The 25651-nt window shown below is 39.2% G+C and overlaps 1 protein-coding gene across 1 annotated transcript in view; it reads left to right on the top strand.

The window, feature by feature from the left end:
* LOC149141847 (uncharacterized) overlaps positions 1–25651 on the top strand; it is a 292486-nt gene that overhangs the window by 242078 nt on the left and 24757 nt on the right. Inside the window, exon 12 of the mRNA XM_089448516.1 lies at positions 11482–11558. Coding sequence (XP_089304642.1) covers positions 11482–11558 — 77 coding nt within the window. The remainder of the gene's footprint in view (positions 1–11481; positions 11559–25651) is intronic.

The following is a 25651-nucleotide window of genomic DNA, read 5'->3' as shown; positions in this document are numbered from 1 at the left end:
ATAGCAACGAATTGTAGACATACTTGAGATGGCACTGAACCATATCACTTTATTGTCACCAAACTGTCCTTACTACAACATCACCAAAACACTGTAATACTTCACTTAATAGCAACTCCTTTATATCACCAAACCGTGGCTTCTACACATCATCTAGCTGTGGTATAGATACCCTCATCCGAACTGTTGTAGCATTGAGACCTTTTCCCAAAGATCTGAACTTCTCACTATCACTATCTACCCAAAATTACAAAGAGACATATCCAAACTTCATTCACTGTGGAGATCCGAACTGTTTCCTAAACAAACCCTCGTTGTCTCTTTTATTTAGTCTGAACTGTGTAATGTGATATGACATCCGAATTCCTCACTGTGATTGACCACAAAAAACTACAAAAGAATCCATATTTCTAAATTGTCATCCATATTTCTAAATTGTCTTTTGCGAAGTGCCTTTACACTGTATATATAGTGGTTGGTCTTCATAAATAAGCCGACATGAGCCATGTGAATCGTTGTGTCTCCATAAGGTAAGTCTAATATGAGATCTTTTTGTCTTGAAGCCGACATGAGGAAGAGAGCTAGTGTTTGTCGTTGGAGAGCTTTATAAATTTATATACATTTGACACATGCCCAAGAAGGGCTACTCCATACATGACATTGACTCTTTGACTCTAATGATAAATCCTAAGGCTCTCAATGGGAGCCAACTAGATAAAAACTCTTAGTTTTGTAACCCATGAAGCAAGGAATTACAAAAATAATTTTATTATCTTCTTTTCATCATTTACAAAGATCATAATTACATGTCATTATGAAGATCGAACCTAGTTACATTTTACAACATTGCTCATCTAGCAGGAAGGACATCATGGTCTTTTAGATGATATAGTTGGAAGCTCCCTCCAACTTGTCCTGATCTCTAAGTCCAACTGTGGCCATCTCTACAAAAACTCGAACTCAAATGGAAATCTCCCTCTTTCTCCTACATGGCTACGAGCTTTGCTATTCGCACTCCCTTCTGGAGTGAGAAAATCTTCCTGCTGTAACTAGAAATATTGGATTTCTGAACTAGAAACCCTCTGAGAGAAATTCCCTCTCTATGCACTTTCTCTTCCACCCAATGCTGATTCCGCTTTAGCACTCTGCTACAAAACATTTATGTGCCTAGACAAGAAATCTGCTCAGCAAAAATACTAATCTGCGTCACCAGAATTTCTAACCGGCTTCACCACTCGCTGTTAGAAACGTTACTAGGCTTTGCGAATTTTTCCTACCACCTGCACTAGAAAAATCGAACCCTCTATCCAACAGTTCGAACCAGGGTTGCGAGGGAGCGGCTCGCCCCCCTCGAACCCGCTTCCGGAGCACGGTCCCCAATTTTTTTTCGCTCCATAGCTTTTTTTGCAAAAACATTCCAAATGCAGTTTTTTTCAAAGAAACAATAATTTTTGAGTGGGGCAACCTAATGATCAAGCCTATGGCCCTAGTATTAATATGCGATTCATGTTAATGTTAAATTCTTAAAGTAAAAGTTACATTCTCCTTAATCTTCATTTTCATCCTTTTACTTAAATTTTTAACACTACCATGAAATGACTCAAGATGTTTGAGAGTGGTTCTGACCTCATTGGATTTTATATGGAGAAAGTAGAATTTTAGATCCCATTTAAAATCCAGCAGACGTATCAGTTTTTCAAGATTTCAGAATTGGGGGGATTGCAATGTTTCCATTGGATTTTGTCATGTACTAGAGTATGGAATTCGTATTTAATCAAGAGCACCAATCCCTCTATGTACCTTGATGTTTGTGACATTGGTTGTCTAACTCCTCTATCATGACCCTACTAAAAATGTACCCATCACTTAAACAAAATCTTGACTTGACATGCTATGTTTTTTCTATCTTATGTTAATTCTTAGAGGGTGATATTAATGACAAAGATCCTAATTTTCCAACAAGACTTAGAAATTAGATATTTCTCGTGGCGGCAAGAGGCCCAAGCATTAGCAATAATAGATTTACTTGTCTTTTCTAGTTTCTAATAGTTTTTATCACTGTTGACTCTTTCATATTTATTATGATATTTTTTGTAAACAATATATAACAATTTAAATTTGAAGTTTGAAGTTGGCAATTATAATTCATTAGTAATGAATTATGAATATGATGGTTCGTGAAAGTTGAAAGTTGTTTCATTTTATTTCATTTTATAACATTTCATTTCCTGTTAGAATTTTTATATAATTTGGTGATCAATGATGATAAATGTTATGTATTGATTTTTTGAAAGCTTGAAACTTTAAGATTGATGAATAATGAGACTCAATATGGTGTATGTTACTAACTTGTGGACATGGTTGATGAAGATTATAACTTCTAGATGATTGATGTTATATGGTTCAATCTATGTTTTTATGCTTTTTGTATCTAATTCATCATTCTACATGCTTTTGTTGACATATATACATCAAAATATATAAGAATATAAAAATTTGCTCCCGAACTAGGAACTTTTGAAAATGTCACTCCTCGCTCCCTCTCCCCGCTTTCGCTCCCGCTCCCAAGTAACCTTGAATCGAACTGCTTGACCAACCTTTGCGCAAATCTAGAAATCAAACTACTAGAATCCCTCTGAATCTGGACGATTTCTTCCTTCTGCTTCTGAGCTTCCTGTCTGACGAACTTACTCTGATACCATTTGAAAATTTCTTGAAATGCAGCAGCTGGAATTAATTCTCTTGACTTATTATTTAGTTTATTAATTTGATGATTAATATCGAGTTAATTACACTGCAATTTCTTAACAAATAAAATTAAACGTTGTGGAAATAAAAATGCTAGAAACTGAGAAATGCTAGCCACACACACAAAAATTATGACACCATTATTTTTGGACAAATGTCCCCGAAAAAACTCAATGTGGGAAAACTGGTGTAGAAGTGAGGGTTTTTATTATTTTGCAGCAGCCGAATTTCTAAATACAATAAAATATCGCCAAACTGGCGATTCTACCCAAGAGAAACACTGGCAAAAATGTACTGAGGGATTTTACCCTCTCTCCAAGCAATCCCGACACCTGACTACCTCTAAAAAGAAAGTCGTCCAACCTGCTCTGCCCAGCCTTTGCGACACTTTGGAAAATCTTCTCGACCTCTGGAAATGAAAACGACCTTCCCTTCATCCCAATACAAATTCTCCACTAAAGCAACTGCGCAATGTTGATTTTGGGTAGCATCGGATGTGCTCTAGCTCCGAAATTTTGTGTAGGGGCTAGAACACATGAGATCTCCAGACCTAGAAATCGTTTGGTGAAATTCCGCCCAGATTGTGTTTTATTAAAATAGTTAATATTTTTAATGAGGTTCCAAGGGCAGAAGCAAAGATTTGGATCAGAGGGGAAGTTCCGAGCCAAAGAGTACGTAGCAGAGAGGCAACCTCAACATCAGTAGAGGCAGCGCAAAGGCCTACACAGCCCAGGAGGGGCTCACGCAGAGCTGACGTAGTCAAGAGGGGCTCTTGCAGTGGCAGTGCATAGTATTCGTCAGTAGTCTGAGATTTTGTTGGAAAAGCAAGGTTCTAAGCCAGGAGGATTGAACAACAGTCTTCATCCAACAAATCGATCCAGCAAAAAGGGTGACGCAGTCTTCTAGAGGCAAGACACTGGCCCACGCAGTGATTGCGCAGGGACTTCGCAGTGTTTGCCAAGAGGGTCAGATCACTCATTGGATCAGTTGTGACTTGGGGAACGAGGTAAACCCTCAAATGTATTTCTTGTTGCCGTGATTTCTCTGTAAGGTTAGCATGTGTGAGAGGCAACCTGTTGTACTCAGATTCTGTTTGCTTAATAATACAAACACTCTATCTGCTGCACTGGTTTTCCCGCATTGGGTTTTTCCGGGGACGTGTTGTCCAAAAATAATGGTGTCCCTTGTGTGTTTGTCTCATCTATTGTTTCAGTTTATGATTTGTATGTTAGTGTAGTTTGGAGTAATGTTTACATCACTGTTTATCTAATTAAATAACTTGTTGAATGAAATAACAAGTAGGAGATGTTAAACCATTAACTGCAGTAAGATTTCTGTTTGTAAAGATTCAAAAATTTTCACATGGTATCAAAGGATTGCAGATCATAGGATACTAAAGCCTTCAGCCGAGAGATCCAGCAAATCTGCCGTAGAGAGGCAGCTGTCCCGAGTGACAGCACTGTTCCACAGTCAGAGACACAGAGGGAGAGTGGCGCAATGCAGAAGAGGTGACGTAGAGGCTCACGCAGTGCCTGTGTCATCATTTTGAGCCAAGTTAGGGTGACGCAGTAGCTGGAGGAGCCCACGTAGTAACTGCGTTAGCTATCTAGACCAGCGCTGAAGTAGAGAAGGGCAGATGAGGCTCACACAAAGCTATGTCATCTTTCTGGATCAAGGAGTGACGCAGTGGCCAGGAGGAGTTGAGCTAGCTCACGTAATGACTGCACAAAGCCTAAGGAGCTCAGATTCTTCAGTTGCTGGGGCAGAGGGAGCAATGCAGATCAGATTTGAGGTGCTGGTGGGACGTTGTTGCTGCTGGTGCAGAACAGTCTCTGAGGAGACTGAACCAAGGTAGAGGGAGTCACTGCCTTAACAAATTTCTTGCCAAAGAAATCTAGGTCCGGGTTGCTGAGCAGCAGCAAAGGAGGATTGGAGAGGAGTGATTCGACATTGTTTGGCGGAAGGATTTCCGTGAAGGAAATCAGGACTCAGAGGGAGTCTAGAGGGAACTTGTTCCTTAGAGGATTTCTAGCGCCAAAGAAATCCAGATCCGAGTTTTGCTGGGCAGCAGCGAAAGAGGGAGAAGAGAACCTGTTCGACACTCATTTGAGCAGAGATGGCAGTTAATGGATTGAGGGATCAGGACAGATTGGATGGAGCATCCAACTTTGTAATCTAGAAGGCCAGGATCTTGGCAATCTTAGTCAAGAATCGCATCAAGGATTATGCCTTGAAAGTGGTTGCTGTGTCGGTCGATGTTGATCCTCTCAAAGAAATACGAGGAGGCTCAAGGGAAATGTGGGAGGCCTTGACTACCTTGTACGAGGGAACTTCCGTTCAATAAAAGATGTTGCTTGAGAATCAACTAAGACAGTACTAGATGCAAAAGCGAGAAGAAATAGATCCCTTCCTTCTCAGATTACAAGGGATTTGAGACCAGTTGACTTCCGTGGGGTCTACACCAAATCATGAGTTCATGGTTAGGACTGCCCTAAATGCAATCACTGAAGACTGGGGGACCTTTCTCCAGAGCATCTTGGGCAAGGCTTTGCTCCCAAGTTGGGAAGAGATGTGGGCAACTGTTCAACAGGAAGAGATCAGATAGTTAACCAAGGCGGGAAGTAGCGACAAAGGAATCAGAGTCAAGAAGGAGGAAGAGGAGGATGCAGCTCTCGCATCAGCAGGACAACAAGGGCAACATAAGAGGAAAAATAAAGACATAACCAAAGTCAGATGCTTCAAATGTGGGGAACTGGGACATTTCGCCACTCAGTGCCCTTGGAAAAAGGGTAAGGAAGAGAAGTCTGACTCAAAGGCTGCTCCAACGAAAGTTGACAAGGAGGATGATGATGAGGATTGTGCCATGAGTGCTCATGCACCTCTAGAGAAGACGTGGGGTGATATTGAGCTATAGTCGAGAGGACTACACAAAGGGCAGGATACTTGAGGTGCCCAAACTCTTGGATCACATACGGCTATGGGAGCCCTTAATGACAGTAGCGGAATAGTGGGAGTTGGTGCGAGGGATGATGGAGCGACTATGGCCGAACTAGAGTGCCAAAGTGTGAAGCAACGTAGTAGAGTGTTGAGTAGTGCGGGAAGCCCATAGCAGATACAACAACAACGCAGTAGCACTAGAGGGTCGACACAAATTAGTAGCAAGTTAGCTTCAACATCACGGGGTATCCAGACTGACTAGCATGTCAGCATTTGGGTGGCTTTTTCAGTTGCTTACTTCTCAGCGACTGAGTTGCAATGCAGCAGTTAGTAGTGGCAATGCTATGGGCAGCATGATGGAACATATTGAGAGGGAGTTGTCGTACAGATGCAGCAATGGCAGTGTCATGGGCAGCAGTGCAGGTTGCAGCAATGCAGTGGATGAAGGGCAGCAGGCCAAGCATCAACAACACAGAGGATCGATGCCATGGATCAGTGTGATACTTCTATTGAGAGGTATTTCTAGAGCACATTCCTCGCTAAGAGGGAGTGTTGATATTGGGTAGCAAACAACACAGAGGATCGATGCATGGATTAGTGTGATACTTATATTGAGAGGTATTTCTAGAGCACATTCCTTGCTAAGAGGGAGTGTTGATATTGGGTAGCATCGGATGTTCTCTAGATCCGAAATTTTGTGGAGGGGCTAGAACACATGAGATCTCCAAGACCCAGAAATCGTTTGGTGAAATTTCGCCCGGATTGTGTTTTATTAAAATAATTAATATTTTTTATGAGGTTCTTAAGTCTAAACTTTGGAAAATAAAAATATTAATGGGTATTAATAGAAATATGGGTGAGAAGCTTCTAAGTGATGAGGATCAAGTCTAATTTAATCTTAGCCGTTGATCAGGGACTTAATCTCTGTCGTTGATTCATCAACAGGAAAAGTATAAGAGGAGGCTTGAGGGTCAATTAGAGATACACCAAGTTGATCAGTTAGTTTGATTTTTCTAGGGCGTGGTTTGCTAAGAAAATTGAACAAGTGATTTGAGTTGCAGTGAGAGGGGCAGAAGCAGAGATTTGGATCGGAGGGGAAGTTTCGAGCCAAAGAGTACATAGCAAAGAGGCAACTCGAGCATTAGTAGAGGCAGCGCAGAGGCCTACATAGCCCAGGAGGGGCTCACGCAGAGTTGACGCAGTCCAGAGGGGCTCTTGCAGTGGCAGTGCAGAGTATTCGTCAGTAGTCTGAGATTTTGTTGGAGAAGCAAGGTTCTGAGCCAGGAGGGCTGAACAACAATCTTCATCCAGTAAATCGATCCAGCAGAAAGGGTGACGCATTCTTCTAGAGGCAAGACGCTGGCCCACACAGTGATTATGCAGGGACTTCACAGTGTTTGCTGGGAGGGTCAAATCACTCATTGGATCAGCTATGACTTGGGGAACAAAGTAAACCCTCGAATGTATTTCTTGTTTCTGTGATTTCTCTGTAAAGTTAGCTGGTGTGAGAGGCAACTTGTCGTACTCAGATTCTGCTTGGTTAATAATACAAACCCTCTATCTGTTGCATTGGTTTTCTCGCATTGGGTTTTTCCGGGGAAGTGTTATCCAAAAATAATGGTGTCCCCTGTGTGTTTGTCTCATCTATTGTTTCAATATATGATCTGTATGTCAGTGTAGTATGTAGTAGTGTTTACATCACTGTTTATCTAATTAAATAACTTGTTTAATGAAATAACAAGTAGGAGATGTTAAACCAGTAACTGCAATAGGATTTTTGTTTGTAAAGATTTAGAAATTTTCACATGTAGTCCCTACGCTGCTTCCTGGAGAATATTTCAGCCTCCTCTTTCTGACTCTCCGGAATTGGAAACTCCTGCGGAATACTGCTCTACTTCCCCTCTACCACCTACTTCTCACCCACTATCTCGATCTCCACTGCTGAATCACTCCTGCTACTAGGAATTCAAACTACCTAGGCAACTAGTGTGTTCTCCATCTACCCAACAACCTCTTCTTTTAATCTCTAGTTGGGACTCCAACGGCCACAATTAAAACTTAATCGATGGTTGAGATCATGTCCAAGTCGATTTGTGTGAGTTTCTAGAGAATTCTCAACTTTCTCAATTAATTACTATTAATTAACCATTTTTCCTAAGTTAGACTTAAATTTTTTTTAATTATGGTCAATTAATTTAATTGAGCCATCTCTAGGTGGAATTTTCAGGAACGATTTCGGGGGTTTGGAGAACTCATGTGTTTTAGCCTCTCCACAAAGTTTCGAGACTAGAACCCCATCTGATGCTACAAAAACTAATAAAAAACCCTCAAAAATTAATGCTAGAGAAAAGCTATCCACAAAGAAGAGGGCCAATTTTATCTAGGGTTGTTAGATGTTGCGAGATAGGCACAAAACCTAAGATGTCCACCTTGAAATGAGACTATTTTTGGTATTTTATCTTTAGAAATTTGTTGTATTTTATATTTTTTTATATTGTTTTGTGGAATTTTCAATATTATAAATAAATAAAATGAGAAGAACTTGAATTTTCTAAAAAAGTGGGTGGTTGCTGGATTTAGGCCTAATGCCGTATCTCCCCTAGGGTTTGATAGGGTCAATATGGTACCCCTCTTAAGATGGTTATTCAATGTTTGTGGATTAGGAAAGAAGGTAGAGTCCTAGAAGTTAAATTACCTTTTCTTCTAATCAAGACAAGTTATGAAACCAATCACTACTAGAAGGTATCCCTCTAGGGGAAGGATATCAACCACAAGATCAACTATGGAATGAAATAAATCAAATCCATTGTTGAGAAACCCTTAGGGTATGGCCCGACAAAGAGATTTAATGCTTACCTCACACCAACAAGAGAGAGGTTGAAGAGATTTAATGCTTACCTCACACCAACAAGAGAGAGGTTGAAGAGATTTAATGCTTACCTCACACCAACAAGAGAAAGGTCGAAGAATTTACCCTAGACATCTTCCTCCAAGTGGCAAAGAAGTTGTTCAATGGGTTGATCTTGATAGCCTTGTAGTAGTCTTGAAATAGCACTATTTTATCTTTAAAATTATGTAGAATAGCCAAGAAAAAGAGACTTCAAAGTTGACACCAAAGCTTCATGAAAATATTACATTATGGCATAATGATCTCAACAATTCACAACAATTTGGGAGGAGAGGGAGCTTTCTCTCATATTTATAGATGAGGCTTCTAACAACTCTTCTCCTTTAGGTCCTTAGTTTATGCAAAGAAACTTCTTGAAGTCTTGACTTTCCATTCACAACATACTTGGAGACTAAGTCATCACATTAAAATTCATCATTACATTGCTTAAGACCCTCAAAGGAGGGGTGACATCCACGTAGGAGGAAGTGAAATTGCTTGAAGGAGGCAACGATTTTCTTTAGTTGGGAAACATTTTGCTTGGGAATGTCTTGCAATAATGCTTAGAAGTCTTTGAAGGTCAAGAAAGGTCCAACATTCTCCTTATCTTACTCAACGTTCCTTGGGGGAGGCTCAATGTTCTAATATGAGGTGGTCGGCTTCATAAATTTGCTTGACTTTGCTTCAAATTTGCTTCATTTGATTTGTTAAGGCTTGCTTTCCTTGCTTCTTGGCTTGAGAATGGTCCATAGTTGCTTTGTTGACTTTCTTTGACCCTTGTTTCACTTGTAGAAGGTACCACGTTGCCACATCTATAACCCCACAGCAGCCCCACAAAGGAGGCAGCCCCATACAAGGGGATAAAATCAGCCGGAAAAGACATTTTGAAGGGTGTTTTGGATGCTTTGACTTGAAGTTAATTGGCATGCCATGGAGAGTGCAATAGGCCTCTTTCTTACCTTGGGAAAATCTGAAAATGAGAAATGTTGCCTGGCAGAGTGTGAAATCATTGTGAATTGTGAGACTCCCGTGCAACATGAGGACCATGGCCAGAGAGGTGTGCATACATAAGATAAATGGTCCATGTGGGAATAAAAAGTAAGTGTGCTAAGACAATGATGAAGTGGGTGTTTCCACCCTTACATAATGCGATCACTTTTACAGGGCCAATAATAGTAAGTGTTCTTGTAAGCCATGTGTCTTAACAGGTCCACCTTGACTACCTCCAAATCCTACCCAGGACATAAGAATGCCCATTAAGGCAGGGAGTTGTCACCCACATGCAGGTAGTTAAGGCAAGCACTGTGGAACAATAGATAGTGAAGATGGGGACTAAGAGGACTGGTCATCATTGTCCACCCAAGGGGAACTAGGATAACACTTGTATGCTTCATCCAACATGGCCTATAGGGCCATAAAATTGCACACATTTGGCCTTACAAATGGTGTTGTCTTCAGCCAAAAAATTTAGGGCACCCATGCTGGAATAAGCGGTAACAGACCTCATGCAAGAAACTTGTCCAACTTTGTCTTTGAGAATGAAGATCTGCATCCATGGGCTAACAAACCATGATGCCGAATAATGATTTTTTGATGACAAGTTCACCCTGTAATGTATCCAGAAACTGTGGATGTTGAACATATTACGGTTTTGAGGAAGTTCATTCTAGAGTATCGACATATTGTTGATGTCAAATCAATAAAGATGAACATCCTAAGGAAATTTATTCTCAGTGATAGCGTCACACACATTATTCTATGCCTTTTGTTTCAGCTGCATGTTAAAACTCGCCTGTAGAATGGATTTGTATCATAACTGAATAATCCTGATTCATATAATGCCATAAGAGAGAGAAACTTGTGAAGATCAATGATTTCTATATTGATGGCCTAATTCAGAGTAAAGTTTCTAGAAGTTCAAAGTTCAAACATCAAGCAAAATGCAATTATTGGCTAAATCGTTGGCATAAGCATAAAAGTTGGCATTATCTCGTGCCACTATAATCAAGTAATCTTATCTGTTTTAATTTACCATTCAAATTTATTCGTTTATTCAAGCACTGCCTTTAATTTCTTTGATGATCTTTTTATAGACACTTCCTTTTATGTTTTGAGATAAAATATGTTCTCCATTCCTACTTTTTAAAAATATATTAGAAATTTATAGAGTCAAAAACATTGCATGATAGCCAACAACATCTTAAGGCTATAGGTTGAATGAAGTCCCTGAAAATCAAGTGGTTCATGGAAAAATATTCAAATGTAGGCTCATTAGACAAACGTCTATAAATTGCATGTAGAAATAAAATTATCCTGTGATTTTAGCAGTCGTTTGGTATGTTGTTTTAGTTTGTAGGAACTCTTGTAATAAGTTCCCTAGTGGAATTTGGACAGCTTTCTGCTTTGATTCCTTTTTCTCTTCCCAATTTATCTATTATATATTTATCTTAAAGATTGCTTGCATTAGTTGCATAGTGACGATTAATTGATTTAGTTTGTGTATGTGATATAGATTATAGAATTCTGTGATGTTATGATTTGAATATACCTCAAACTCAAAATCTTTATCATTTGCATGATTACGGATTTTGTGAGCTTGATGATATTGGTGAGGCATTGATGGGTTTTAAGCCTAGATATGTTGTTTGGCCAGGATAGGATGTATTTTGATTGTGGTCTTGCCATAAAAGGAGATTCAAGCTGTTATTGTACTCTTATGATAGTGAAAGTGAATGGACCATGATGGCTAAATGCAAGTATTTTGTAGAAACAACGATAAATGGAATATAATATTATCATATAAAATTTTGTTCTTGGCATAATTTGTGTTCATATTAACCAAAACTAATATGGGTTTTCAATGTGTTTGCATTGGGTTGTGATAAATGGCTATTAATTTCTTGATGCAGATGCTCATCGTCAACGGATTGTTAATTGGATTAATGCTACAGGAGGATCTTCATCAGCATTTGATGTCACCACTAAGGTAGTCAAATTTACATTTGCTCCCTTTCTATTACTATCCCAATGTAAGAAGATCCTAGTTTAAGCTGTATATTTCATACCTATAATATGTTGGTTATGAAAATTCAGTTTAGGATTTTATACCAACGGTTGGCTCTCCTAGCTTGTCACAGGATTGTGCCAAAAAAGAACAGTCTTGGGGATGAATTCCTGGTTGTTATGATGACCTTCAATTTAGGATGTATGTGTATACATAAGCAGAATTCAGTGCTGATATCATCAATAAAGAGATTAAGAGATTCATTTGTAGGACAAAGAAATTATCCATGGACTTTTTTCAAGAAATGATCAAAGTACAAAGTGTGTTTTCGTTAGCTTACAGCCTCATGAGAAATTTCTTCAACTGTAGGACATATATTGTGATTTGGATTCTCCTGCCATGAATATATAGCTTTGACTGCTACTCTATTTTAATCAGTGTTATCCGAACTGGACCAAAACCAATTGAATTGGTCAGTCCTACTGTTTTTAGGCCCCAATCGGTTTGACTGGTGGCACATAACTGGAAAAGGATGGTTTGGTACTGAACTGGCCAGTTTCTATACATAATCGGCTGGTTCCATATAATGTGACTAAGGACCTGTTGCTGAAAAATCTAGCAAGCCTATTGCAAAGCCCCAATAGGCAGAATTGGACCTTGGGGCAACAAGAGAAAGGGTTGCCACTATCGCCCCAACAACCTTTCTCCTGTTCTTTAGTGGTATTTGACCACAAGGGAGGCTTCCCTAAATCACCTAAAGGATATTCAATTACCATAGCTCAAGGTGATACATATTAGGTCTAATAAATGGAATAAGTACCGAAGCCTAGAAAGAAATTATTCTATGCCCAATATTCAAGTACTCTACTCCAAGACCAAAAGGGTGGCTGTCATAAGTTATGGGTTTTCTGATTTACAATGATAAGGTACATGATGTCATATGGCAGCCAAGAAAAAGGCCTTTCAAGGATAACTAACAAAGGCGAGCAAGGCCTTTAGATGCTAGGATTAGGGTTTACTGATGGAATTTTATGGCTGAAAAGTGTGCATAAACAGCAAAAAAGGATGACATCAGCTCAAAAGGAGTAGGTTTAACCATCCAACAATGCTAAGTTTTGCCTTTGTATCATTTATTGATGAAATTCTTAATTTATGGACCACAAATATCCAACACAAATTCACTTTTAGGCAAGTTTCTACCCTAAAGCCCTAGTAGTTAACCCCAAACATCTAGGAACAAAGTAAAGAAGAAGGAAGTTAATCAATTTTGTGGATGATGAACACAATAATGATTAGTGCCTTATCCTAAATGGGCTTAATGGAGTCTTCTAGCGCTAAATTTAATGAGAACGATTTTGATGGAGTAAGAGGATGTGACTAGGCAATGCACTTCTGAAACTCTAAATATTTTTCTTGTGAGGGGAGAAATAAATATAAGGAATGCACAATCACAAATTCCTTATAGGCTTCAGAGAGAACAATTTTGCATGTCATAATGGAGCAAGATTTCACCATAGATTTAGCATTTAGTCATGGCATAAAATAGAAACCCTACTTCACACATACAATATGCAAAATATAGAAGATAAAAGATGAAACTTACAAAATTCTTCAAAGTAGCATTTTTTCAATTCTTAAAACATCTCCATGGTAAATACCATTTTCAAAAGAAACTCACTCCATAAAAAAGCCACATCTTGCCCAAGTAGCGAAAAATAACTAATTCACAATCTATTAATATGGAATGAGGGGAGCCTCTATTAATATGAGGTTTAATAACCCTCATTTCCACAATTTTACAAGTAAAATCCCTAATACAAGTTTACTGAAGTGTTCAACAATTGAGAGGTTACAAGCCAACCTCATAATAGCTCAAAACATAACAAATAATGCCGAAATAGACCACATGTTGTTGGTTAATGTAGCTCATACTGGTGTTCTAGCCTCAGGAGGTGTCAATGAGGTTGGAAACACAAGAGCGGAAAATATCTCCAAGCCCAGTTTATTTTATAAAGTGAAAATGTCTTAATTAAATCAATTAATCAGTTTTAATTATTTTCCCAAGTTTTAACTTCGGGAAATAGATTAATTAATTAGTAATAATCGAGACATGATTGATTTTCGTCTAGAGACTTTTAGTAAAGTTTCTAAGTGATCTTAGCCATCAATTAGATCATTTCAGATCTAGATCTTGGCCATTGATTTCTCAATGACAAATTATAAAGGAAATTGATGGGCAATCTTGGAGATCAATTCATTGCAGTGAAGAGGGCACAATGATAGCGTGGGGTTTGACACCAGTGAGGGTTTTAGCAACAGTTGAAGCAGTAAATATTTTTGGAGTTACCCTTGATCAATTTTTTTCTAGTTTCCGAGATACAGAGGAGGAATTCTCCCAGAGTTATTTTGCATACAGAGAGGTTGTACAAGATTGCTAGGATAGGCCATATGAGTTGCCAGTTTAGTAGATTGAGATTTCCAGTTGCAAAGTGAGTGGTAGGAAATTAGTTTAATAGCAGAAAAGTCAGATTGCAGGAATTTGTAAAAGATTGCAAGAATAATAGTGCGAATTGCAGGAGATGTCATGTCAAATTCAATGTTCCACCGAGTTTCCGGGACGGGGAAACACGGGAGCGGGGATACGCACAAAGGGGACGTATATAAGAAACCCCGTATTTTAGGGAATTTTCGGGGAAACAAGGGTGACATCATAGTCATAGAAATTATAAAATTATAAATTATTAAAAAATTAATATTACAAAAAAAAAAAAAAAATATGTCAATAACTAAATAGAAAATCTTAATAATTATGAAATGTACATCTAAAGACTAAATATGATCATCATTACATGTTAGACTATTATCATTTGACATTTCTGCATTGTAAATCTAAAAAGTAAATTACTAAATTGATTCCATCATTTGACATTATGCAATGTTTCTTCTAAATTCATCATTTGGCGTGATGCAAGGTACATCTAAATTAAATTAATAAATTCATTTTTTGACAATTGAAATTATGCAATGCACATCAAATTTTCAAAAACGATAAAAAGTAAATTCATCATATGAAAATGACATTGACATTATGTTGAAGTCTAAAATAGTCATAGAATACTAAACTAAAAGTAAACATAGAAAGCACTGAGCAATGAAATACTAGTAAATTTCTCAAAAAATACTAAATAATATTAATAAATACTAAGTCTTAAGTTTTATACTTTAAGTTTTTTATTTTTGTTATTGTTTTTATTTTATTTTTTTAAGTTTTAATTTTAATATAATTTAATTTATTTATTTATTTAAAAAAAAATTATGCTTTAACAAGTTTTATGTTTTAATATTCATTTTTTTATTTTTTGTTTTCTTGTTTATAATTTTTTTTTATATATTTAAATTTGTATTTTTTTTTTAACCTTTTAATTTTTAATAAAAATTATTAGACAAAAAAATGGGGGGACGTGTATGCGTCTCCTGACACTCCCCTTGCATCCCCTCGAGAGAGCCAGAGATGAAAGCAAAGACAGTGAGTGGCAGGTGCCAGGGACAGTGATCTGGAGGAAGTTTTCTAGATCTAGAGAGGCAGCAACAATTGAAAAAAGTGATCCACGCAGAAGCAGCGCAAGGACTGCGCAGTCGCTGAAGTAGAGCAGTTCGATTTCGCTAGGGAGGAAGTCGATTCAACTTCTTGAGGCCGAGAAATTCTGCCAGAGGGCCGGAGAGTCACTTCCAGCAACAGAGACAGACTAGATGACTTGCTTAGAGGCAGATTCGAGCCACACGTGTGAGAGGCAGTACACAGATTGCACACAGGGCCTACACTGGGGTTTGGACGACTAGTTTTTCTGAAGAAGTCAGTGTCAGAATTGCTTGTGGGGTGAGAGAATTTTCTTTCTAATTATTTCTATCAGATACTTGCTAATTGGATTGCCAGTTGGGCATCCATAGATTGTACTGAGATTTCACTGCCTCATAATAATAAAACCCTCAACTGCTACAACGGTTTTCCCAAGTTGGGTTTTTCCGGGGACATTTGTCCAAAAAATAATTTGGTCATTTTTTTTGTGTGTGTGTGTGTGCTAGATTTTCTAAGTTTCCAACACTATTTTCTTCTGTAGTTTATTTGTGAAAATCACAGTGTGAATTATTTGATATTTGCCGTAGAAGACAACAAATAAATTGTTAAATAAATTAACAATTAGGAAAATAATTTCCAGTTGCTGTGATAGATGAATTTTTCACATGGTATCAAAGCATGAGTAATTAGCCGGGAAGCTTAGAAGTGGAGAAAGGAATTTCGCTGTTCAGTGGGAGCAATAGATCGAAATTCCCAGAGAGACTGCACAAAGCTCGGGACAGGCAAATCGAATAGCTTGGGAAGTTCGATTTCAGTTGCAAGAGTTGCAAAAAATTCGAGCTACCCAGATTAGCGATTCCAGTAGTCAAAGGGAGTAGTAGTAGCTCAGATTTTTCGCTGAGCAGATTTCTGGTTGGATGCAGAGGGTTTTGCAGCAATTTGTAAAAGTAGAATCCGCGTAGGGTGGAAGAGAAAAGCACACACAATAGAGGGAAAAATTCTCTCAAGGAACTTTGAGTCTCAAAAGTTCCATTTTTCCATACAGATTGGCAGTAGCAGTTAGCAGATTGGTGCATTCTAGAAGTGAGTGCGAGTAGCAGAGCAACAACCAAGCAAAGGGAAATAGGGAGTTTTCGACTTGATTAGAGATGGCCACAACGGGGCTTAGAGATCAAGATGGGTTGGATGGAGCTTCCAACTACATGATTTGGAAGGCTAGGATGTCGTTCAATCTAAATGAATATGGCTTGAAATCCTACATAGATATTGTGGTGGCAGTTCCTCAGGATGCAGATCGACTGAAAGAATACATGAAGGAAATGGTGAAGGCAAAGTGGTTGATACTTGATGGAGTCCAAGACCATTTAGTCTCACATATAGCGGCCAAGGGAACATCCAAAGAGATGTGGGATGTTCTCTCCACACTATTCTAGGGTACTTCCAAGTAGCAGAAGATGTTCCTATAAGAGAAACAGAGATGCATCGAGATGCAGAAAGGGGAAGGCATAGATCCTTTCCTCACCAAGATTCAAGAGATCCGAGACGATCTTGTAGTTGAGCAGCACCTCAACCATCAAAGCTAGTGCGATTGGCTCTAAATATTGTCTCGGAGGATTGGCAAGTATTTGTCCAAAGTATATTGGGTAGAGATACTTTGCCATAGTGAGGCAGGATGTGGGCTAATTTGCAGCAAGAGGAGTTGAGGCGAGCTCTGCTCAAGAGCTCCATCAGTGGCGATAGTAGCAGCGGATTGAAGGTGGTGAAGGAGGAGGAGAATGTGGCCCTCGCATCAAAGGGTCCTAGTCAAGGGTAGGGGGAGCAGAGAAGGAAGAAGAAGGACCTGTCGAAGGTCAAGTGCTTCAAGTGTGGTGAGCTCGGTCACTACAACACGCAGTGTCCTCTCAGGAAGAGGGACAAGTCAAAGAAGCAGGATCAACAGGCAACATCGACTGAGATCGAAAAGCTTTCCTCTAGGTTGGAGGAAGACTTTTCGATGATGGCAACCATACCTCCAGGAATGAGGTGGGGCGACTTGGAGTTGTAGCCCAAGAGAGCTACAGAGATTGGGTAGGGTCCATGAGGAGTCCACCTCATGGATCATTACTAGGCTACGAGGACGCACGACATTCAGTAGTGTTAGAAAATCAGAAAGGAAGAAAGATTTTCTTATTCTTGATAATTACTTGTGATGTTTCTTTTTTTTACGATTCTTTATATCTTCTTTCTTTTAGTTCATCAAGCAATTATCAAAGTAGCAGCACATAAAACAATAAACACTAGATGTAGGCACTATACCATGGAAAAACCCCCCTCGAGGAGAAAACCCAGTCAAGAAATTCTTCCTTTCAATAATATTCTTTGAGACTCTTCACCCTAGACCAAGACCAGACCTTCCCTCCACACCAAGTCAGGCTCCCAGATCTTCGACCCCTTCCAGCAACTTTGACTAGGTAGAAACTTCCAGCAACAATGAAAGTTGCAAGACTTAGATCTCCCAATCTAGGGCCCGAAACAGAGAGAGAGAGGCACCAAAATTTCATTTTTTTTTTCTCCTTAGACTTCCCCAAACTTGCATTCACTTCAGCTTCCTGGCAACAAACTTCACACTTTTCCTAGCTACAAGAGATCTTCGCACTTTTTCCTAGCTACAAGAGATATCGAACTTGTGTGAGAGATTAATGCTCCAAATGAATTCAATGAACTTGTACTTATAGGCTCCATGTGAGGTCGAATAGGATCCTTAGGCCAACTTGATCTTCTTATAGGCTGACATGGTGTGGAGGATACATAAATCATATTTGACTCAATACTTAACCTTTTTACATGATTCAAAAGCCCAAGAAGGGTCTAAAAGTACAATGACTCAATTAACTCACAATAAATCTTAGAAGTCCTCAATGGGGACTTTGACATAAAACATGGTGACCCAAGCATGAAACCCATGCTTTAATAAGTCACAATAATAATAATAAAAATTATTTTCTTTATTCTTTTAACAAGTACATTACATGATAACTCGAGTACATTAATGAAGACCGAACATAGTTACATTTCCCAACACTCCCTCTTAACTATGGAGGTATTCATAATGTACAAATACAATGGAAGATCCCAAACTATATGAACCATGAAGAACTTTTAGGCACCACAATGCCATGGACTAGATTCCTAACCAGGACAATCTATCCAAGTGGTTTTTCAACAATTTAAGCACCGCAATGCCACAGACTAGATCCCTAACCAGGGAAATCTATCCATGTGGGAATAAGATGGACTCAAGCTTTCAACCCTTCTAGGTACCATCAGGCTTACTTCCTAACCATCAACACAGAAATTGAGGTGTGTATCAAAATAGAGTTCAATAACCAACACCACCTTCTCAACTTGGGGACCCAGACATCAACACAAAGGGTCGGCCAGCTGTCTTCTCAGGCAATGCTTCACTCGCAAAGCTTCAACACCCCTTGATCCAACAGATCAAGGACCACAAATCTCTCCCGATCAAACTGATTGGTAACCAACATGCTATCAAAAACCTTCGAGAGATTTGCCTGTACAAACACAACCCCAATCAATATGTACATAATCAAACACAAACCTTAAGGGTCGTTCTAGATGTTGCTACTCAACTCAATGGAACTATCAACCGAATCTTTGACAAAAGATTCCTCAATTATATATTTTCCTTTTCTACTTCTCATACAGCAACATATCCTCTAAAATTCATTAATCAAAACCAGGCTATGGCCTCCCTCTTAATCAGGAAGCATCTCTTCATCTAGACTCCCTCTTAATCTTAGTGATATCTCTTCTATTCAGGCTTCCTCAGGGAGATTAACTTCTTCTTTTCATCATCAAAGAATCTTTCGTGGCTTCCAACCGTTTCATTAGAGTTATCATTATCCTCATCATGCTTATCACATCAACGAGCATCTTCACCATATTGAAGATTGCGTACCTACCATATCAAAATTATGGAAGCGTTTTATACACATCAAATACCTAGACTTAATTTCAAACAAGAGGCATATAGTCTTCAATATCTTGCTAGGGACTTTGTCGTAAACCCTAGACTACTTCATAACAACTTTCATTTCATCTATGGTTTCAATGTTTCTTCCAAAGGTATGACATACCTTACTGCAACATATACCAAACCCTAGAAACAATTCAGACAAATATAAAGCATCCAACAACCTTTCAAAATTCATATGTTAGACTTTTTCACTAGGGTTTCATACAAATCCTAGATTTCATACAAGAGAATCAATCAAAGTCAATCACATCATGATCAACTTCCACTAGGGTTAGTTGCAAATCATAAATTTTCAATCAACCATCAAATCCAACCAAAACTCATGTTTTCAACGATCTTACACAAATCTCAAATTATCATATTGTCATCATACATCAAAGATTTTACTTCTACTAAGGTTCAACTGCCAAACCCTAGAATTCCATTTTCACAATCTCAATAATCATTAAATAAATAGATCTAAGATTGTTATATCACACATGCTAGACAATTTAACTACTACTAGGGTTTAGCTGCAAAACCCTAGATTTCCAAATATCATCATCCTAGAATGTCAGACAAGGACTTATGACCATCAATAACTAGGTCAACACACATATCTAGGGATTCATACATAACATACATAAGCATATCATATGTCCGACAACATTAATATATCTGACCTAGACCAAGCTAGGGTTTCAACCAAAAGGACATATCGATATGCGCCTAGATTGCATCATGCAAAGACATTTCATATCATGTGTTAGCCAAGCCCAACTTCTAAAATGATCAAATAAGAGTTAGACGTACAAACTTGATTAGGCTAGGGTTTGATCAGACAAACACACCCATACCAAGGAAATCATTTCTAAGACATTGTAAGGGTCTTGCTCACACATTCCAACAAACCCTATTGAGTTAGGGTTTCAATGTAGAAACATAGCAAAACTAACAATACCAGAACTTCAAAGGTTCGGGATTTTAGACCTTACCATTCAACCCTAACAAGTTAGGTTTTCCTTATCATATCAAAACCCCAAACACGACATCATCAAAAAAAAATTCAAATAATATTTCTCAATAACCCGAAGCAGTGTAGGGTGTCAGTGATTCACATTAGCATACCCTTAGGTTAGGGTTTCTTAGAGAACCTGACTAAAGTTCTATCAAATCAAGTAAGAATATGAGTGGGGTGGGTAGATTTATCAAGTGATGAATCACCCAAAACAAGAATCAATATTATTCAATAAAGCTAGACACAACAATGTTAGTAAAGGATTGTCAAATGAATAAACATTTACAATAAGGAACTCAATGTTTACTAGTTTAAGTCATTTGATTCTTGACAAACCTTATCTTGGGAGGTCCTCCTTCATACTTCTTGCAGATGTTCTAATCAAGACAATAGAGGGAGAATGGTGATTAGTATTTAATATAATCAAAACTAAATGAGTACATGAAACCAAAACTGAAAGGAAATGAAATACTTATCTTAGAGAGTTGTTGGGGGGTTCCCTCCAAAACTTGAGGGATACCTACGAACTTATAAAAACAATAAAAATATCTTTTCCAAAAATATGTTAAAAACCTATAAATTCTATAACATCTAAAACAAGATATCTAAAGCTACAACCAAAGGACTTAGTACTGCAAGTCCCTAATGTCATATTCTTCGGGCTTGGCTTTCATTGAGTCTTCTTCCTCAACGAAGTTAGCATGATCTCTATCTCTCTTCTTATTCTTTGGATTGTTGGGACAGCCACTCTTGTAGTGACCCTTCTTATGACATTGATAGCATTCTATCTTGGACATGTCAACTTTCTTCCTTGGCCCTTTCGATTTATTTCCTTTATGTTGAGCAATGTAGGCATTTGATACTCGCTCAGGATTGGCAACTAATGAGATCCTTAATTCTTCCTAACTGCAGGCAATCCATAGTTCTTCAAAAGTGGGAGCTTCCTTCCAATTGTTAAGTCTTGCAGCAAATGCACTTGAAGAGGATGGCAATCCTAATAGAGCAGTGATCACGAGTTCTTTGTCTGGAACAATTTCATCAATGGCCAAGAGATCATCCCTGATTCTAGCTATCTTCACAAAGAAGGATGCCACAATGTCTTCTTTAGTCATCTTTATGGTCCTTATTTCATTCTTCAAACTTGCTACTTGACCAATGCTCTTAATAGTAAATAATTTTGACAAGGCTTCATACATTTCCTGAGCATTATCGATGTTGGCTATGAATGGGACAAGGTTGTCCTTTATTCCTTCTACCATCAGCTTCATGGCCACCAATTCTTATTCCTTGTATTTCACTTTGTCAACATCACTGGAGTCTTCTGCAGGCTTCTTTACTTTTCCTTTAACCAAGTCCAGTACCTTGTTTTTTTCAAGGATTAGGTCAATCCTCTTCTTCCAAGATTTGTAGTTAGAGGTCCCTTCAAGTTTGTTCTCTCCCTTGATTGTGTTAGACATCTTCCTTGAGTATAGTAGACTCCTTCCTTGAGACAGTCCCTTTGAATGGTTCCTTGAGACTGCCTTTTACTTCCTTCTTCACCAAAGCTTTGATACCATGTTAGAAAATAAGAAAGGCAGAAAGATTTTCTTATTCTTGATAATTACTTGAGATGTTTCTTGTTATTACGATTCTTTATATCTTCTTTCTTTTAGTTCATCAAGCAATTATCAAAGTAGCAACACAAAAAAATAGACACCAGATGTAGGCACTATGCCAAGGCAGAACCCCCTCGAGGGGAAAACCCTATCAAGTAATTCTTCCTTTCAATAGTATTCTTTGATACTCTTCACCCTAGACCAATACGAGACCTTCCCTCCACAACAAGTCAGCCTACCAGATCTTCGAACCCTTCCAGCAACTTCGACTAGGCAACAAATTCTAGCAACAGGCAACTTCCGACAATAGTGAAACTTGGAAGACTTTGATCTCCCAATCTAGGGCCCGAAATAGAGAGAGAGGCACCAAAATTTTGATTTGTTCTTTCTCCTTAGACTTCCCCAAACTCGCATTCACTTCAGCTTCCTAGCAACAGACTTCGCACTTTTCCCAGCTACAAGAGAACTTCGCACTTTTTCCCAACTACAAGAGATATCGAACTTGTGTGAGAGAATGATGCTCCAAATGAATTCGATGAGCTTGTATTTATAGGCTCCATGTGAGGTCGAATAGGGTCCTTAGGCCGACTTGATCTTCTTCTAGGCCGACATGGTGTGGAGGATACATAAATCATATTTGACTCAATACTTAACCTTTTTACATGATTCAAAAGCCCAAGAAGGGTCTCTTTAAAAGTACAATGACTCTATTGACTCAGAATAAATCCTAGAAGTCCTCAATGGGGACTTTGACCTAAAACATGGTGACCCAAGCATGAAACCCATGCTTTAATAAGTCACAATAATAATAAAAAAATATTTTCTTTATTCTTTTGACAAGTACATTACATGATGACTCGAGTACATTAATGAAGACCAACCATAGTTAAATTTTCCAACAATGAGCAGGTCAACACACATATCTAGGAATTCATACATAACATACATAAGCATATCATATGTCTGACAACATTAATATATCTGACCTAGACCAAGCTAGGGTTTCAACCAAAAGGACATATCGATATGTGCCTAGATTGCATCATGCAAAGACATTTCATATCATGTGTTAGTCAAGCCCAACTTCAAAAAATATCAAATAAGAGTTAGACGTACAAACTTGATGATCCAGGTGGATATTGGTGGCCACCCACCAAGTCCACTTGGACCCCCACCATTGTTTCTTTCAGCTTTTTAGTTTCCTTAATTGTAGCACAATTTACTATTTTTAGCAGTTTTTCGGGTCCTGAACTTCTGGAGCCGTTTTGAGGTCCTAAACGACGTTTTTTGGGGAAACTAGGAGCAACATGGGTCCATGGACCGATGCGATGTTGCTCTTCCCAAAGTTGTAGTTCTCAGATAGATCTTTCTAACGAGATATTGTGCACGTCAAACGGAGATCGTATGCCCGAGTTACGATCCTGGGAAGTTGATGTACCAATTTACCCAAACGAGGCCCACAGTTTGGCGTTTCATCTTCTAGGGTTAGGTTTTTGGATGTTTAGGGTTTTCCATTGTTTCTCAACAATAAATAGGCCTTCGAGCCTCATTGTAACACAGTTCAGAGGCATGTAGCCACCACATCTCTTCTCAGAGATAAGCTACCATCACTCTAGCTGGTTTATTTTCATTTCCATTTGTAAGAATATTTCGGTATTTTACATTAATGAAATGAAGTATTATTTTCGCTGCATCTTTGTGTTTATGGTTATCTCTATAATTTGTTGCATTCCTATTTAAATCCGGATCAGTGGTATCAGAGCGGTTTGTTTTTTCTCTGTTTTTCTTTGCATGTCCCCAACGAGGTCGGGATATAAGGAGTTAGGGCTTGAACTGGTCGAACCTTTGCAAGCCAGCCTCGCAAATCCCGACGGCCTCCCATGGCGGATGAAAAGAAAGACGATGGAGCAGGAGATCCTATCAAAATCTTGCTCGAAGAAGCTCTTGAGCGACAAAGGAACACGACGATGGACAACTTTGCCCAGATCCTTCAACAACTACCTAGGGGCGACGCATTGGCTTCCAACAGCTACTCTGGAAATGCCACACCGTTTAAGGTACAAGTTAATTTTGAAATCCCCATATTTGAGGGTCAGATAGATGCAGATGTCATCGATAAATGGTTAAATCTACTAGAGGGTTATTTTTCTGTTCATGATTTTTCCAGTCGAGAAAAGACTATTTTCGTTCTTCTCAAAGCAGCACCCCACATCAAGGACTGGTGGGAAACCTACTGCGAGCAGAATGATGAAAGTACAAGCTCACTATTTTCAGCCACACCCACTTGGAATTCATTCCGGGATGCCATCAAGGAGCAGTACTACCCTGTCGGAAGCTATGAGGATCAATACATAAAGTGGACCACACTGCGGCAGGGAAGGGACCAAGACATGTTGGATTTTACCAATATTTTCCATACCCTTCGCACAAAGTTGGGTATCAAGGATTCGGAGCAGCATTTGATACTCAAATACCGCGGCTGCCTGCACAAGTACATCCAGGAAGAAATAGAATTCTTGAACATCTCCTCGCTCAGCACAGCATACCGATATGCTATCAAGGTCGAGCAAAATTTTAAACAGAAGAAGCGAGACTTTGGATCTTCGAATCTGAAGCAAGGGAAAGGTGCCCCCAAACCGCAGAACAAAGAACAAAGCCAAGGCGAGGCGGCCCAAGACAACCTGCCAAAGCTACAAGCAAAGAACAACACCACGAAGCTGAAAAAGGACACGGGAAAGTGGTGTGAGTTCCATAAGAGCTCCACTCACAACATAAGTGAGTGTCGGGCCAAGCAGTCACTGGTGGCCGAGCTAAAGGTTTCAGAATCAGATGCATGTTCCAACTCTGAGTCAAAACCCGACAAGGGGAATGATAAAAGGAAGCAAATTATCGATGCAGAGCCCAACGCTACAGTTTCCACCACAAAGATCCAGAGGCAGAGGAGCGTCTCTTCCACTCCCAGATGTGGGTAAAGGGCTCCCCGCTACAGTTCATTGTCGACAGCGGGAGCCAAAAGAACCTCATTTCAACAGAGGTCGTGAAGTGGCTGGGCTTACCAACCACAGCACATCCACAACCATACACCATCGAGTGGCTTCACCAAGGATGGGATCTTCGTGTGAGCCAACAGTGTCGCCTTCCATACAACATCAAGCCCTTCACGGATGAGGTATTGTGTGACATTGCTCCCCTTGAAGTTTGTGATGTATTATTAAGACAACCATACTTGTGGAAGCAACATGCTGTGTATGAATCAAGGCCCCGTGCTGTTATTGTTACTTTGGGAAATAAGTTGTACAGGATACTAGAGGTAGCACAGCCTACTGCCATCTCTTTGGTTACTGCAAAACAATGCAATAATCTCATTTCTAAAACCAGGAAATTTGTTTTCCTGGTGATATGCCCTCAAGGAAAGAAGAAGCGGTGGCCACGACCTCCAGAAAGGGCCCCTCCACACGACAACTACAGATTGACAAGGTCGTGGAGGAGTACGAGGACATCTTCACCTCCCCCGCAGGGGTTCCTCTGCACTATCAAGTCAAGCACTCCATCGATCTAACCCCAGGTGCGCCACTGCCCAATGGACCAATCTATCGGCGCTCCGTTCTGGAGAACGATGAAATCAAGAGGCAGATTCAAGAGCTGCTGCAAAAAGGTCACATCCGTCCGAGTTCATCGCCCTGTGGGAGCCCAATCATGTTGGTACAGAAGAAGGATGGGACTTGGAGACTTTGTATTGACTATCGGGCACTGAACAAGATCACTGTCCGTAATAGGTACCCGATCCCACGGATTGATGACCTCCTGAACCAACTGAAGGGGGCAAAATATTTCAGCAAGATCGATTTGAAGTCAGGATATCACCAGGTA

Source organism: Pinus tabuliformis, chromosome X (genome assembly GCF_031772625.1).
Source record: "Pinus tabuliformis cultivar Carrire ecotype Pingquan chromosome X, CPIR1, whole genome shotgun sequence".
Taxonomy (NCBI): Eukaryota; Viridiplantae; Streptophyta; class Pinopsida; order Pinales; family Pinaceae; genus Pinus; species Pinus tabuliformis.
This window is presented reverse-complemented; position numbering and strand designations above follow the sequence as displayed.